This window comes from Alexandromys fortis, unplaced genomic scaffold (genome assembly GCF_014885135.2).
Source record: "Alexandromys fortis isolate MF-2015 unplaced genomic scaffold, M_Fortis_MF-2015_v1.1 scaffold_18, whole genome shotgun sequence".
Lineage (NCBI taxonomy): Eukaryota > Metazoa > Chordata > Mammalia > Rodentia > Cricetidae > Alexandromys > Alexandromys fortis.
Genome location: NW_026067897.1, coordinates 16,860,466 through 16,876,187, shown reverse-complemented (window position 1 = coordinate 16,876,187; position 15,722 = coordinate 16,860,466). Strand labels below are relative to the sequence as shown.

Below are 15,722 nucleotides of genomic sequence, written 5' to 3'. Positions count from 1 at the left end.
AACGCCGCGGCCAGGGGATGTGCGCCTGCGCACGTCCGCAGCGCGCCGCCGGCATTCCAGCCCCGCCTATCGCCCCGCCTCCAATTCCCGGGCGGAGTTCCTGTTGACGCCTGCGCACTGCGTCGCCGCACCCCGCGCCTGCCCAGATCGCCCGGGTCTGGCCCCATCCTCCGGGTTTTTCTGGTGGGGGAGGGGGCACGTCTCGGCGAGTCACGGTGATGGCGGCTACCATCCTGTGGTGAGGTAGCGGATTCTCTGCGGTCGTCGGGGAGTCCCTGGCGCCTCCTGCGGGCCCGGTGGCTGGCGCGTGAGGAAGCACCGCGGCCCGAGCTTTCGGGGAAGGCGGCGGGACCGGCGGCGCGGTTAGGGGACGAGGGGCCCGGGACGAGCGAGATTCGGCGGGGCGAATGTGACAAGCCCCCACCCCCACCGCCTTCCTCCTGAGAGCGCGAGGACCGCGGCCACCCCGGGGCGTCCAGGCCCCGGCGCAGGCACCATGCAGGTCACTCTGAAGACCCTTCAGCAGCAGACTTTCAAGATCGACATCGACCCGGAGGAGACGGTACGCGCGGCAGGGCGAGGAGAAGCGCGGGCCCGGGTCGGAGGTGGCGCGGGAGGGGCCCCCAGGGGGGCGTGAGGTCACCGCGGGCTTTGTGGGCCGGGGACCGGGAAGGCCTGGAGGCAGATGGCGTGGAGCAGCACCGACCCGCGTGGACACTGGAGGCCGCGGCCCGGAGCGCGTGGTCGTGGGGCCGGAGGGGGAGGGGAGGCCTGGCGGCCTGGGCTCTGGAGCCTGGCCTGAAGTGCACACACAGGTGGGGGAGGGCGATCCAGGCGTTGCCACCACCCTCCCACGACCTGGTTGGGTGCGGAGATCTAGGGGCCGGTTGGTTACCCAAGGTGATGGCCTTCAGTGTGCCTGGTTTTGTCTGCACCAAGGAGAGATGGTGGGGGGGAAAGTGAATTTTTAGTCTCTTAGAAGGAACCCTTTTATTTATGTCTAGCTTGGATAGCTTTTACGTACCTCCCCCCCATCCGCCGGACCCACACCCACAGGTAGATCACGCTCTCAGGCCTCGTTGGTGGTGAAAAATTTTTGCATTAAACCTTCAGATCCGGATTTAAACGTTCACTCCGTCGTCTTGGGAACCTGCACGCTCCTCGGGTTCCTAGATCAGTAGTATTTGAAGGGAGGGAAAAAAATATAAAAACTTTTGTGTTCTGCGGTTAAAGCCGGTTACACTTAACGAGTTCACGTGATAAATTTCGATGCTTTCTCCAGTTCTGCCTATAAAAAAAAAAAGATGTACTATATTGAAGTTGATACAACTTCATGTCAGGAATCTCAAAATGCCATGCGTGTAAATTTCCTCACGTGCTGTGGAATTGTAGTAAGCCAGCAAATGACTGCCTATTTTGTTTTATAAATGACTGATCCAATTTTGGTTGAAGATCCACTGACGTGCTGTTAATTAAATAGAGCCGAGTTCTGTTTGTGGCGCTGTAAGGCGTTTACTACGACGTGGACGAATTACCCTGCTCCATTTCTGAAGCAGGAATAGTACCAGCAGAGATGTGAGGATTAAATGGCCTTTAGTTGGTTTGTAAATGAGGCCTGCTATGTAATTAAAGTATAGATACGTGTCTATGAAGACACAGTGTTAGGTTTTACCTATCTTATCGGATATTCTAAAGTCCCCTACATCTTTATAAAGAAGCCGAGAATTCTGACATTTTTGAAATTGTGACACAAAGTGATTCTGTATGCAATAATTCTTGAAGGTACAGAAAATACCACTTACAGCTGGGCGGTGGTGGCACACGCCTTTAATCCCAGCACTCAGGAGGCAGAGGCAGGCGGATCTCTGTGAGTTCGAGACCAGCCTGGTCTACAGAGCTAGTTCCAGGACAGGCTCCAAAGCCACAGAGAAACCCTGTCTCGAAAAACCAAAAAAAAAAAAAGAAAAGAAAAGAAAAAAAGGTTGGGCAGTTGTGGCGCACACCTTTAATTCCAGCACTCAGAAGGCAAAGGTAGGTGGGTCTCTGTGACTTCGAGGCCAGCCTGGTCTACAGATAGAGCAAGTTCAAGGACAGACTCAAAAGCTACACAGAAAAACCCTGTCTCCAAAAGACAAAACAAAAAATCTGAATGAAAAAGAACAAAAACAACAAAAATCTCTTCCTACTCCATTTTTCTTGCCTCTCCAACACCTCTCTATTAGTCCTGCTAGCTTTGGGAGCCCCCGTGTGTCATATTTGTCATCTTCATCATTTATGCCCTGGCAACGCACAACACATGGGCAGCCCGGGTATGGCGGTTCTCCAGCTGTTCCTGTGCTGAGCAGTCCTAGATGCTTGTGTTATTGTCATATCTAAGGTTCCACGGCCTTCCTTTATGCTGTCTGTCTAGCGTCCTTTGGGCCTTCCTCTTCGCCTTATCCCGTGCACTCCTCCAAGCAGTGCATATCTGCCATCATTCATTCTTGTAACATGGCCCAAGTATCTCATGGGCCATTGTTGTATNCCATCACCAGACCTTGAAAAACATTGCAGCACAGTTGTCAGCATAAAGATGATAAGCAAAATATGTAAAATGTCTACTTGGCTTTGGTTCATTGGGGGTGATAAATGATGGGTTAAGTCATGGTAACTTTTTTGAGCTTAAAATACTAATTTGTTCCAGAATCACTAAAGTAGAGAAATAGGTTTTACTTTTTTTTTTGGTTTTTCGAGACAGGGTTTCTCTGTAGCTTTGGAGCCTATCCTGGAACTCCCTTTGTAGACCAGGCTGGCCTTGAACTCACAGAGATCTGCCTGCCTCTGCCTCCCGAGTGCTGGGATTAAAGGCGTGCTCCACCAACGCTTGGCTACTTTATTTTTTTATGCCTGAATTTGTTGTACTTTTGTAGTAACTTCATACTACTGAAATAAATGTGTGTGTGCGCGCGCGAGGCGAGCGTGTGTGCGTGCATGCTGTATAAAATTTGTACCACACTTTAGGCCTTCCACATGTCTACTATTATCTTGGAGCTAGTGCAGTATTAAATCCCTAAATGTGCTTATTATTTACAAGTTTATTTCCAGGGGATGCAATATTTTACACCTTTAGAAATACATGTTTGGTGAGTTGTTATTGACTTATTCAACTTTGCTTACTAGAACAAATAATTTGTTGGTGTTAATGTATAATAAAAACCAGTATTACAAAAAGTTTAAGGCATGTTTTGATTCCATATTCCATGTCACCCCTTTTTCTTTGTGCTGGGAATCTAGTACAGGTACTTTGGGCTTTATGCACACTAGACAAGATTTGGACCATGGCTTCTTTTTTTTAATAGTTATTTACTTATTTATTATGTATACAATATTCTTTTCTGCGTGTATGTCTGAAGGCCAGAAGAGGGCACCAGACCTCACTATAGATGGTTGTGAGCCACCATGTGGTTGCTAGGACTTGAACTCAGGACCTTTGGAAGAGCAGGCAATGCTCTTAACCACTGAGTCATCTCTCCAGCCCTGGACCATGGCTTCTTTATTTACATCTATAGTGAGTTTGATTAGCAGACACATTTTCTCTTTCGTTTGTTTATTTGTTAGTTTATTCATTCATATATTTGAGACATTGTTTCACTATGTAGTCCTGACTGACCTGGAACACACAGAAAAACACCTGCTTCTGCCTCCTCTGCTGGGATTAAAGCTATGTGGTCACTGCCCAGCAGGGTTTAGAGATTAGTTGATTTTTTTTTTTGTTTTGTTCTCTAGACAGGTTTCTCTGTGTACCTCCTTCTGTCCTAGAACTCACTTTGTAATCCAGGCTGTACCTGAACTCACAGAGAGCTGCCTGGCTCCTTGCTTCTTCAGTTCTAGGATTAAAGGTGGGCACCACCACACACAGCTCACTTTTTTTTTTGATGCAGTATTTTAGAGTTCCAGTATAAATAAAAGTGAAGATTATTTTAACAGTGGATTATACTAAATACTTTGTTTCAAAAATGTGACCAGAGATTTTATAAGTAGATCCGTTTGGGGTTTATAAGTAGATGGGGCAGCTAAAAGTTCCTAATGACCTAAATTCAAACCCCTGGACCTCTGGTAGGAGAGAACTGAGTCCCGAAGTTTTCTTCTGACAACTCACTGTTTTGGACACTTTGGCACCCCACCCCAATTAATGAATGAATAAATGAATATGTTTTAAAATTAGGATTTTAGGAATGTCTACAATTTACAGTTGCCCATGGAACTGGTTTCAGGTTTGCCCTTAATTAGTTTTTATTTAGAAGGGACTGAGGAAATTAAGTAATTTAAGGTGCTTTATTTAGGAACTCTTGGGAATGCCAAGCACGGTACCTTTAATCCCAGCACTAGGGAGGCAGAGGCAGGTGGATCTTTGAGTTCAAGGCCAGCGTATAGTCAGATTTTTTTTGGCTCTCCCTTCAGCTCCCAAATTATGAAATAGAGACTTATTAATTATGAAATTTTTAAATTATTATTTATTATGTATACAGTATTCTGGCTGAATGTTTTTGCCTGAACACCAGAAAAGGACACTAGATCTCTTAGTAGATGGCTGTGAGCCACCATGTGGTTGCTGAGGATTGCACTCAGAACCTCTGGAAGAGCAGTCAATGCTCTTTACCTCTGAGCCATCTTTTCAGTCCCGAATTATGAAATCTTAGCCAATAGTTTAGGCTTGTGCCTAACTAGCTCTTATAACTTAAATTAACCCATAATTTTATTGATATGCAGTCCACCACGTGGATTTTACCTCTGTCCCATTTTGTGCTACCAACTTATTCTGTGTCTGGTTTCTCCCACCCTTCTTCCCAGCATCCTCTGCTCTAAAAATCCTGCCTCACTTTTGACTGTTCAGCTTTTTATTAGACCAGTCTGAGTGACACATTCACAGTATAGAAAAAGATTATTCCACAACACCAGCCTGATTACGGAGTGAGTTCCAAAACAACCAGAGCTACACAGAGACACCCTGTCTCCAAAGACCAAAAAGAGAGAAACTCTTAGCATCATGATGTGAACATAAACAAAATGAGAAGGGATTGAGAGCTAAGGGCTCAACCAAGGAGTGATTGGTTCCTTGCTGGACTGGTCAGTGCTGAGTGAACTCTGATGCTGAGCACAGGGACAGTGAAACCATGGTATGAGTTTTCTGGGAGTCTTATCACCTAGTTGAGAATCAGTGGCTAAAGGGAAAAGGCACCTCTGATTTTTTTTAAGTGGCAAGACTAAAAAATGTTTGAGAAAGTTTTAATTTTTGTGTATAGGTGTTTTGTCTACACATGTTCTTTGTGCCACCTGTGTGCAGTGCCTGTGGAGGCCAGAAGAGGATATCAGAGTCCCCTAGAGTGGCGCTCTGGACCATAGTTAGTCACCATGTGGGTGTTGGCGTTTGAAACCAGGTAACTTCTGAGTCACCGCTGAAACCCCACCATACTTTAGCAGTTACCATTTTGTGCCATTTACTTGGCTATTACCATCTACTGTCTTCACCATCACCTTTACAGGAGCTCCAACTTTTTAGATAGTATAACACATTAATTTTTTTGTTGTTGTTTGGTTTTGTTTTTTTGAGACAGAGTTTCTCTGTAGCTTTGGAGCCTGTCCTGGAACTAGCTCTTGTAGACCAGACTGGTCTTAAACTCAGAGATCTGCCTGCCTCTGCCTCTAAGTGCTGGGATTATAGGCCTGCACCACCACTACCCAGCAGGAATCAGCATTCTTTTTCCACCATGTGGGCCCTGAGGATCCAACGTGGATCATCAGATCTCTCAGCAAGCACCTTTGGCTGCTGAGTCCTCTTGCCAGCCCCTGGTGCAGTGTCTTAATGTATCACTAAGTGTTGACAGTATATAGCATACAAGTTAATACTGCAGTCGGCTTGTGCTTGATGCTAGTTAAATATTTTGAGTAAGATGAGGTGGGGAGAGTGCATGGACAGAAGGACTTAAATCTGTGATGTTCTTCAAATAGCAGAACTTTAATGTGAGTACATTATAAGTAATATTAAAACTATATTTGTATTTTGTTTTTGCTTTTCAGTTTTCTATGTATGGTGCACACATTGTGTTGGGCTTTTAAATTATTTTCATTGTGTGTCCGTCTGGAAGTGCACATTTCACTGTGTGTGTGTGTGTGTGTGTGTATAGATCAGAACTTTGGGGAGTTGGTTCTCTGCTTTTGTGGGTTCTATTCTAGGGATAAGACTCAAGGTCACTAGGCTTGTGTGCTTTTATCTGCTGAACCATTTTGCCAGCATTCGTGTGCTTTTGATAAAATAACTAAAGATATTTATATCTCTAGATGTTTATATCTCTAAATCAGTTTGCTATATAGTGATTTACAAAGGATTACCTCCCTTTGTGGTTATTGCATGATTTTGGAGGTTATTATAAAATAACTGCTTTAGTTTTTATTCTGTATACAATATTTGCTAGCCATTACTTTTTAGTGATTTCTCTTTTGGTTTATTTTTTTTTCTATAGCCAGTGTTTTCTAGGTTATTTAGTCATGAATAGTAAATATGATAAATTATATTACAAGGGTTCTGAGCATATAGATAGGGAAGATACAGTAAGATTAGAAAATCTGGTTTGGGTTTTTCACAGCTTTTACTTTCTGTGCTCACAGTAGGCTTTTTATTTTCCTTATGCATTCAATAAAGTTTTTCACTGGTGGATACATTCTACTGGTAACTATGAAGTTGCTGACATTGTGTGTGTGTGTGTGTGTGTGTGTGTGTGTGTGTGTGTGTGTGTGATAAGTGCTTTGTAGAAACTGAAATGGGTGAGATGATGGATGTGATTGATGGTCCTTGACTAGGTGGCTACTTCAGAGCAGGTCACAGAAAGGCCTTTGTGGAGAAGGTGGTGTCTGAGCAACAAGCTGAGATCTGAACATAGCATGTTGCAAAATAAGGAATCTTTTCTATGGAGAACCTTTAGATTACAGACTTTAGGATTTTAAGAATGTGTTGGGAATCTAAAAGACCCAGTGTTTTTTGAGGTAATGGTGAGGAACTGAGAGTTAGACAAGGGCTCAGAGCAATTACTCTGTTGTAGGATGTTCAAAGATGAGAAGCATTTTTGAAAAATTGTGGGGTTTCCTCTTGTTTTTTTGAGCCTAGTCCAGCCTCAAACCTGTGGCAATCCTATTCTACCTGAATGTCATGAGTCATTCTCCCCCCCCCCCCCTCTCTCTAAGGTTATCTGTTCTTGTGTGGGAAATGGGTAGTGGAGTTGACAAGAAAGAAAGCAAGGTGGGGGCTCTTCAGGGGCTTGTGCAGTAATTTTAAGCAATTGAACTTTTGGCCAAGATTGGAGATGGACTTGATTTATTTTATTTTGGTTTACGAGACAGGGTTTCTCTGTAGCTTTGGTGCCTGTCCTGGAACTAGCTCTTGTAGACCAGGCTGGCCTCGAACTCACAGATCTGCCTGCCTTTGCCTCCCGAGTGCTGGGATTAAGGGTGTGTGCCACCACTGCCCAGCTGGACTTGATATTTTGCTAGGTAGAATTGGAAGAATTTTTTTGGTGTGTTGACACTGTTAATTTGATAATGTAAATTGTGTGAATACTTCTATTCTTCCAGAAATGTGGAAGACTGAAAAGAACAGACTTGGGGCCAGGCAGTGGTGGTACATGCCTTTAATCCCTTTTTATTTTGGTTTATGAGACAGGGTTTCTCTGTGGTTTTGGAGCCTGTCCTGGAACTAGCTCTTGTAGACCAGGCTGGTCTCGAGCTCACAGAGATCCGCCTGCCTCTGCCTCCTGAGTGCTGGGATTAAAGGCGTGCGCCACCACCACCCGGCTTAATGTAAGAGTTTTAAGAAGAAAAAGGGGTCAGTTATATCTATTTCAGAGATGAAAAGGATAAAAACAGACCTGATCTTTGGTTTGGGTGGTTTGTAGGTCTTTGACCCTGGTAGAAATGGAGCCAGAAGCTGTATCGAAGTGGGTGTCTTGTGCGAAAGTAGAGTAGTAGCAATGGACAAATAGTATTTTTTATCTTTGCCATTATCCTTTTTCCTTATTTGTGGTTTTAAAAACATGAAGTTGAACATAGTATTCTCAGTTTCATAACATAGAGGTAGGCATTATTTTAAAAGGAAACCCACATTGCTGAAAAAATGTGGTTAACATATGTCATTAAAAGTAAATGACGTTCGTTTGATTATCAATGAAAGATGTTTTGTACTTTGGCCTTTTATTCTTTTGTCTTGTATGCAGTGGTCTGTATTCTGTCTCAGCTTCAGTCCCATTATTAGAAGTTCTCCACATTCCTGGTAACTACCACTTCCCCCAACTCTAGTGTATTAGTTACTGTCTGTTGCTGTGACAAGACACATATAAGGAAGAGATTATGGAAGAGAGTATTTTGACTTATGGTTCTAGAGGGAGAGTTCAAAGTGTCCAGGGATTCCTGGCAGCAGAAGGCCAGAGCAGGAAACTGAAAGACAGACCCCATTCCATCCCCTTGCTGAAAGAGTGTGAACTGGAAATGAATGAGGCCATAAACTTTTCCCCTAGAGGTAGGGTTTCTCTGTTACAGTCCTGGCTATTCTGGAACTGCTTTGTAGACCAGGCTGGCCTCCGTCTTACTAAGATCTGCCTGCCTCTGCCTCCCAAGTGCTAGGATTAAAGGCTTGTGCCACCACCACCTGCCTAGGCTATGCTAACTCTTAAAGCAACTCCCAGAGACCTACTTCCTCCACAAGGTTCCTGAAGGTTCCATAACCTCCATAAACAGTACCACCACCTGGGGACCAAGTATTCAAATGTCCAAGCACGTGGAGCGTTTCTCAGTCAACACCACACACCCAGTAACGTTTTTAGCATTCCACTCTGTTTTGATTTCCTGATTCTAACTAATGAGATTTTTTTTAAAGGCATTTGATAGAAATTTCTTTTTCACTGGCTCCGGCTCTCAGACCTTTATCTTGGGCTTGTCATTTCTATGATTGCTTATCAAAAGTTGGGTCACCTGCTTGGAAGACTCAGCACAGCGCCCAGACTGAGTTGGGGTGCTGCCAGGTAGCTGATTTGTGACCTTGGTTAGGTTACCCAGCTGTGTCTTCTGTAAAATGAGGACAACAGCACAGGAAGTGTTACCTGATAGCCTTTTGAAGATGCTGTGGATTTGAAATATGTATATACAGTTTGATGTCAACAGTGCTGGGCAGTATGGTCCTACTTCTACACCATTGTTCTCGATTGGGTATTACAGAAGCTCTAAAATTCACTTTGATGTTTCCACTTGGACTTGTGAAGTCAGACAAATACCTAGTTGCACGAACTTGTCTCAGACTCTTGAGTGTAAACACCAGTTCTTACCTGACAGTCATTGTATTCCACTCCCTCTTCCACTGCTGCTGGAAGATTTCATTTCTATTTGTTATTTTCAGCTGAAATGCTGCTTTTTTTCTTATTGATAATTTTGACAGTACATCTACAAGGCCCCACTACAACTACCTACTTGTTATTGGTGGTTTTCTTTTTAAATTGTAGATGCCTGTCTATTATGGATGTACCACTTAAGATTAATCTGCATTTTTCCACTGTATTTTATCTCCTTTCTTCTGAAAAGGACACATATATTAGGCACGTTATGTGACTGTGACCACATATATCCAAGAGAGCAACAGCAGCATAAGGGAGAGGTGATATATTTCCTTCATGGTTTCAGAGGATTCATCCCTCGGTTACTTGGCCTCATGTACTTTGATAGAACATCATGGTGGCTGGAGCTTATGGGGGAGGAAGCTGTTCACTTCATGGAATCAGGAAGCAGAATAGAAATTACAGGTTGATTTTTTTTTTTTTTAAAGGAATGCCCCCCAGTGATTTTTCTCCCTCCCTCCCTTCCAGAATCTTCCAAGATAATGCTGCCAGTAGTAGACTGTTTTTTAACATGTGACCTGCTGGGAGCATTTCATACTTGACCCCAGCATCTCTGCTACTTTGGGTTTTCAGTTTTAGAGTATGCATATGTCCATCCCTATCATAATAAAATTCTTTTTCCCCTTACCCCCTTCGAACTGTGGTTCTATTTCTTGGTTTCCACCTTACAATAAAACTCAAAGAATGTGTTCTGTTTCACTATTTTCATGTCTTGCTCTTCTCTTGTGCACTTGTCTTTTGTCGTTGAGTATAGTGTTTTTAAAAAATCTTTTTAGAAAGGGAATATCATCAATTACCTGCTTCCTTTAGAGTTGATAAGAAAAGCAAGTAATTTGCTGCCTAAAATTGTGAAAGAATTGTAGAAATTGTGGAAGAAGTTGTGCTGTTTAAAAATAAAAATCCACTTTCATGAATTTTATTTTGATCAATCTTTTCATTATTTTTTCTACGAAAAAGCTTGTGTAAATGATACTCTTTCAACTTTACATTGTGGCTTTGAAAGGGGTAAGCTGGAACCAACCAAGGTCTTACCGTTTCAACTTAAAAGTTAGATCCCCCCCCCCCCATAGGTAATGCATGAAATTTGCTTTTTAAAGGAATGTGTTAAACTTAGACCTCCTATAGCAGGGTGAATGAACCCTGCCAAATGATGCTGTACCACCTGTTTCTTATAAACACCTGGGTAGCGAAGCCAGTCTCACCGTGAATGAATTCTGTAAACTCTTTAATAACATCGTGTAGGCTCATCCAGGCAGTGGAGGTGGATCTGCTCTCATGACTGATGAATGTAAATCAGACACTGATGCTCCAACAGTGAGCAAGGCTGTTTCTCATTCTCTGCTTTGGTTAGGCAGGTGGGTTCCCCTGACCTACACAATAAAATGGCTTATTTTTGCCCTTTTAGAAACTTTAAACGCTATAGCTAGTTTGGAATTAACCTTATACACTCTCCCATTTCTATCTACTTTGATCTCATTAAGGTTGTAACATCTGGAATGTATTTTAAAAGCAAATTAAATTGATGTGTATAGGTTGATTTAGGAACATTTTACATAGTTTCTGTGGGAAAAATAATAGATTCAGGATTTAAAATAATAGCCTCTGGGTAATAATTCCAATGAAGATTGCCTTTAAAAATAATTACATTTATATATTTTTTCCACAAACACCACAGGCCTCATGTGGAGGTCAGAGGACAAGACAAGCTGTGGGAATTGGTTCTCTCCTCCTAATTCCACCATGTGGGATCTGGGAATCAAACTTAGTTTGCCCTGCTTGGTAGCAGAACTTTGTACAGCCTTTGTTTACTGCCTCTTCTCACATAATGCTCTAGTATCAGGTGCTGTTTTATGAGTCTCTCACTGAGTTCAGTGGTGCTGTTTTCCTCTTTCCACTGCAGTTAGTAGACACCTTTCTTTTTTCCTTTTTTCGACTCCCCACTGCACCCTCCTCCCCCCACACACAGTTGGCCTCGAACTCAGAGATCATCTATCTCTGCCTCCCAATTGCTGAGATCACTGTTGTTAATAGACACCTTATAATCAGTTTTGTTTCTATAATTATTCAGGATCTGCTTTGGAGGAGAAATTTAGGAAACAATCTTTGGTGTCTGTGTCAGGTTTTTCAGATACCAAGGATACCATCCAAAGAAATTTGGGTATAAATTTGAAGTCCTTTGTAAACTTATTTGGCTTTGGATTTTTTTTTTAATTTCTCTCTCTCTCTCTCTCTCTCTCTCTCTCTCTGTGTGTGTGTGTGTGTGTGTGTGTGTGTGTGTGTCTTGGTTGGCACCAACATGCCCTGTTGTGCATGTAGATATCAAAGGACAACTTGTTCTCTCTTCTCTCCTCTTACCTTGTGAGTCTGTGAGCTGTAACCCAGGGCCTGAGGTTGGCCACTACATTCTTTTTGGCCCGGCAGGGTCTCCTACTATTTGCAGGTGTGTTGCACACTCAGGCTAACTGGCCTGTAAGTGCTCATGCGTGTGTGCGCGCTTGCGCACATGAGAGAGAGATTAATTTTCTTTTCTGCCCCTTCTTACAGTAGGAGTGCTGGGATAACAGACACGTGCCCACAAAGTAGAACTGCTATACGGATTCCAGTAATCCAAACTCACATCATCAGGGTTGAATTCAAATTATACTTGTGTAACAAGCAAGTCCTTTTACTCTCTGAGCCATTTAATGGTATTTTAATTTAGATTATATAGTGGTAGTTGCCCCCTTTGCCTACTCTTTTTTTTTTTAAGATTTATTATGTATACAGTATTCTGCTTGCGTGTATTCTTGCAGGCCAGAAGAGGGCACAAGATCTCATTACAGATGCTTGTGAGCCACCATGTGATTGCTGGGGATTGAACCCAGGACCTCTTGGAAGAACAAGCAGCCAGTGTTCTTAATCTATGAGCAATCCCTCCAGCCCCGCCTACTTCATCTTTTGATCTAAAAATGCAATTATTTTTTGTATATTGTTAATAAGTATTGGTAAGCAATACAGCATTTTCAAGCTTTAGTTCTCTTTATTTTTTAAATACATATTTTTTTTATTTATTATGTATACAATATTCTGTCTGTGTGTATGTCTGCAGGCCAGAAGAGGGCACCAGACCACATTACAGATGGTTGTGAGCCCCCATGTGGTTGCTGGGAATTGAACTCAGGACCTTTGGAAGAGCAGGCAGTGCTCTTAACTGCTGAGCCATCTCTCCAGTTCCTTGAGTTACCTCTTTAGAATCTCTTTCAAGTAGTAATCATCACTATACTAGGTTTCTTTTTTTTCTTTTCCTTTTTCTCTCTCTTTTTTTTTCTTTTTGTTTTTTTGAGATAGTTTCTCTATGCAACAGCCCTAGCTGTTTAGGTCTTGAACTCACAGAGATCCGCCTGCCTCTGCCTCCTGAGTTCTGGGATTAAAGGTGTGTGCCACCACCTCCCAGCTCTAGGTTTGTTTTCAAAAATAAATTGTGCAGCTACTAGGTTTATTCCTTTCATGATTTTGTAAATGTTTCTCATTTACTCACACTGCAGTGTTCAAATGAATGTTTGTAATAATTACTATTCCAGCTTGATGAGTGTTTAAATTTGTTTTCAGATTTTAGTGACAAAGCTGTGTATAACTGCCTTGGAAACACAATGGGAGAATCTCATTTGCATTGAATTACTGGCTTAATGGCAGGAACATTGCCTTTAAAATGGCTGTCAGTGGTCATAGTATTATTAGCAGCATGTTCACAAATACCTTCCATATGAGTACTTGCCCACTGGAGGAGGATTCCTTCCAAAGTGGCTGCCTCAAATGGCTAACTCCTTGATGCTTGCTATTGACTAGAAACTTCAGTTCCTTCCCATATCCCATACAGATCTCTCCTGGCTGCTTGGGTGTCTTCAGAACTTGGTGGCTTGCTGGCATTTAGCTAGCACAACTGGAGATGTAGTGTAGGTGAGAAGAGCTAATTGTAGTCATAGTTCAGCTATATGCAGGCAGATAGTTCCAGACCACTCCTCAGCCCCAAACAAAAATTCTCCAGAACATAAGTCCCTCCTTAGATAAATCTCACTGATGAACATTCTCCCTGTACTGTAAATCTCGAGATGGCTTGAATACCTGGTGTGATAAACGCTCTGTAAGTAGTGGTCATACTGTGTTCTCTGAGAGTAGAAACAACTGTTCAGTCACCGTTGAAACTTTGCATGTGGAACCTGCAGGTGTAAATGGCTGCCTTGTGAAGCTCTGCCCTGTCATTGTACTGTTTTCTTACAGGTGCAGGACTATTTTGTACCGCTTCTTCATTTCATTTGTATTCCTTATTTTCCTGATTGAGTTGCATACTCAGATGGTCGGTTTTTCTTTGTTTAGTGATGAAAGTATTAAGTATTACTCCAGTTCTTTTTGTTGTTGTTTGTTTTGTTTTGGTTTTTTGAGACAGGGTTTCTCTGTGTCACTTTGTTGCCTGCTCTTGTACACCAGGCTGGCCTCGAACTCAGAGAAATCCTCCTGCCTCTGCCTTACTCCAGTTCTTTCTACAGCTAAGTGGTTTAGTGTTTTTGTATGGAACTTGCTATTTTTTTTTCAAAGATTTATTTATTTAATTACATATATAGTATTCTGCTTGCATGTATGCCTGCATGCCAGAAGAGGGCACCAGATCTCAGTACAGATGGTTGTGTGTGGCCATGTGGTTGCTGGGAATTGAACTCAGGACCTCTGGAAGAGCACTCAGTGCTCTTAAACTTCGAGCCATTTCTCCAGCCCCTCTTAATATTTTTTAATGTATTTTTTTATTTCCTTCAGAAAAAGTTATTTAGCAGTAAATAATGAGTCCTCTTTTGGTGTATATGCATATTTTTATTTGTAATTTCACAGGGTTTGTTCTTTTGATATACAAAATTAGAAAGGGGTTTATTGTGTAGGCCTTTAAAATACATTCCATGGTCTTAGTTTTTAAATATTGTGTTGATCCAGGAAACAAAAATATAGTTTCTAGCCTGGCGGTAGTGGCACACACCTTTAATCCCAGTACTCGGGAGGCAGAGACAGGTAGATCTATGTGAGTTAGAGGCCAGCCTGGTCTAGAGCAAGTTTCAGGACAGGCTCCAAATGCTACAGAGAAACCCTGTCCCCAAAAAAAACAAAACAACAAAAAAATTTCTTGGGCTAATAAGATGACTCAGTCAGTGGGTTAAGAGCTTGTCTTAGGGGGCTGGAGAGATGGCTCAGAGGTTAAGAGCATTGCCTGCTCTTCCAAAGGTCCCTAGTTCAATTCCCAGCAACCACATGGTGGCTCACAACCATCTGTAATGAGGTCTGGTGCCCTCTTCTGGCCTGCAGGCATACACACAGACAGAATATTGTATACATAATAAATAAATAATAATAAAAAAAAGAGCTTGTCTTAGCATTGCTGTGATGAAACGCAGCTTACTGATTGATAGCAGACAGGATTCCAGATGAGATTACAGGTGTGCACCTCTGTGCCTGGCTCTGTTTACACCTTCACTTCAATTGCACAGAGCGTACTAGAGGGATAGCTCAGGAGTAACGATCACTGGCTAGTCTTCCAGAAGACTAGGATTCTATTCCCAGCACCCACATGGTGGTTCACAACAGCCCCCAAGGACTCTTTAAGTGTCCTCTTCTGGCTCCGGTGAGTTCTTCATACATATGGTATACAGATATACATGCAGGTGAAACACTATTACACATAAAAATAAATTACACAAAGAAACTCTTGTTTATCTCAGAAGAGTTTTTGTAGAAAGCAAAGGATCACCACTAGACAGTTGTCAAAAGTATTCTAGGAAATTGAAGTGAATGGAATCTCCAGGTTGATCTTGTCCTTGATTTTTGTGTCTTTAAAGTAATATAGTTCCACTAAGGTATGAGAAAAGCCATGTTTGTCTTTTTACCTCATAAGCCTCTCTACTCTCTGGTCAGGTCAAGGAGTTGGTTAGATTCGTTTTCTAATTCTTGATCCTGTGGCCACATAATTTTATGAGTTGAAATGCTGTAAAGTTCATCCATTACACATGCGACTGATACTGAAGGAGGCCAAGTTACTTGTTGAGAATCACTTAAATATCCCACCGGCTCTCAGCCTTAGTTAAAACTTGGAAACACCTTCAGGTGGGCTTAATAACACTGTACTTGAGCCGGGTACTGGTGGTCCACACCTTTAATCCCAGCACTCAAGAGGAAGAGGCAGAGGCAGGCCGATCTGAGTTTGAGGCCAGCCTGGTTTACAAGAGCTAGTTCCAGGACAGGCTCCAAAGCTACAAAGAAATCCTGTCTCAAAAAGCCAAAAAAAAAAAAAAA

General features: G+C 42.5%; 1 protein-coding gene across 1 annotated transcript in view; it reads left to right on the top strand.

Annotated features, from left to right (window-relative positions):
- Window positions 1-204: 204 nt before the first annotated feature.
- The window catches only part of Rad23b (RAD23 homolog B, nucleotide excision repair protein), a 39,771-nt gene continuing 24,253 nt past the window's right edge, over window positions 205-15,722 (top strand). The window contains exon 1 of the mRNA XM_050165054.1: window positions 205-562. Coding sequence (XP_050021011.1) covers window positions 497-562 — 66 coding nt within the window. The 5' untranslated portion in view covers window positions 205-496. The remainder of the gene's footprint in view (window positions 563-15,722) is intronic.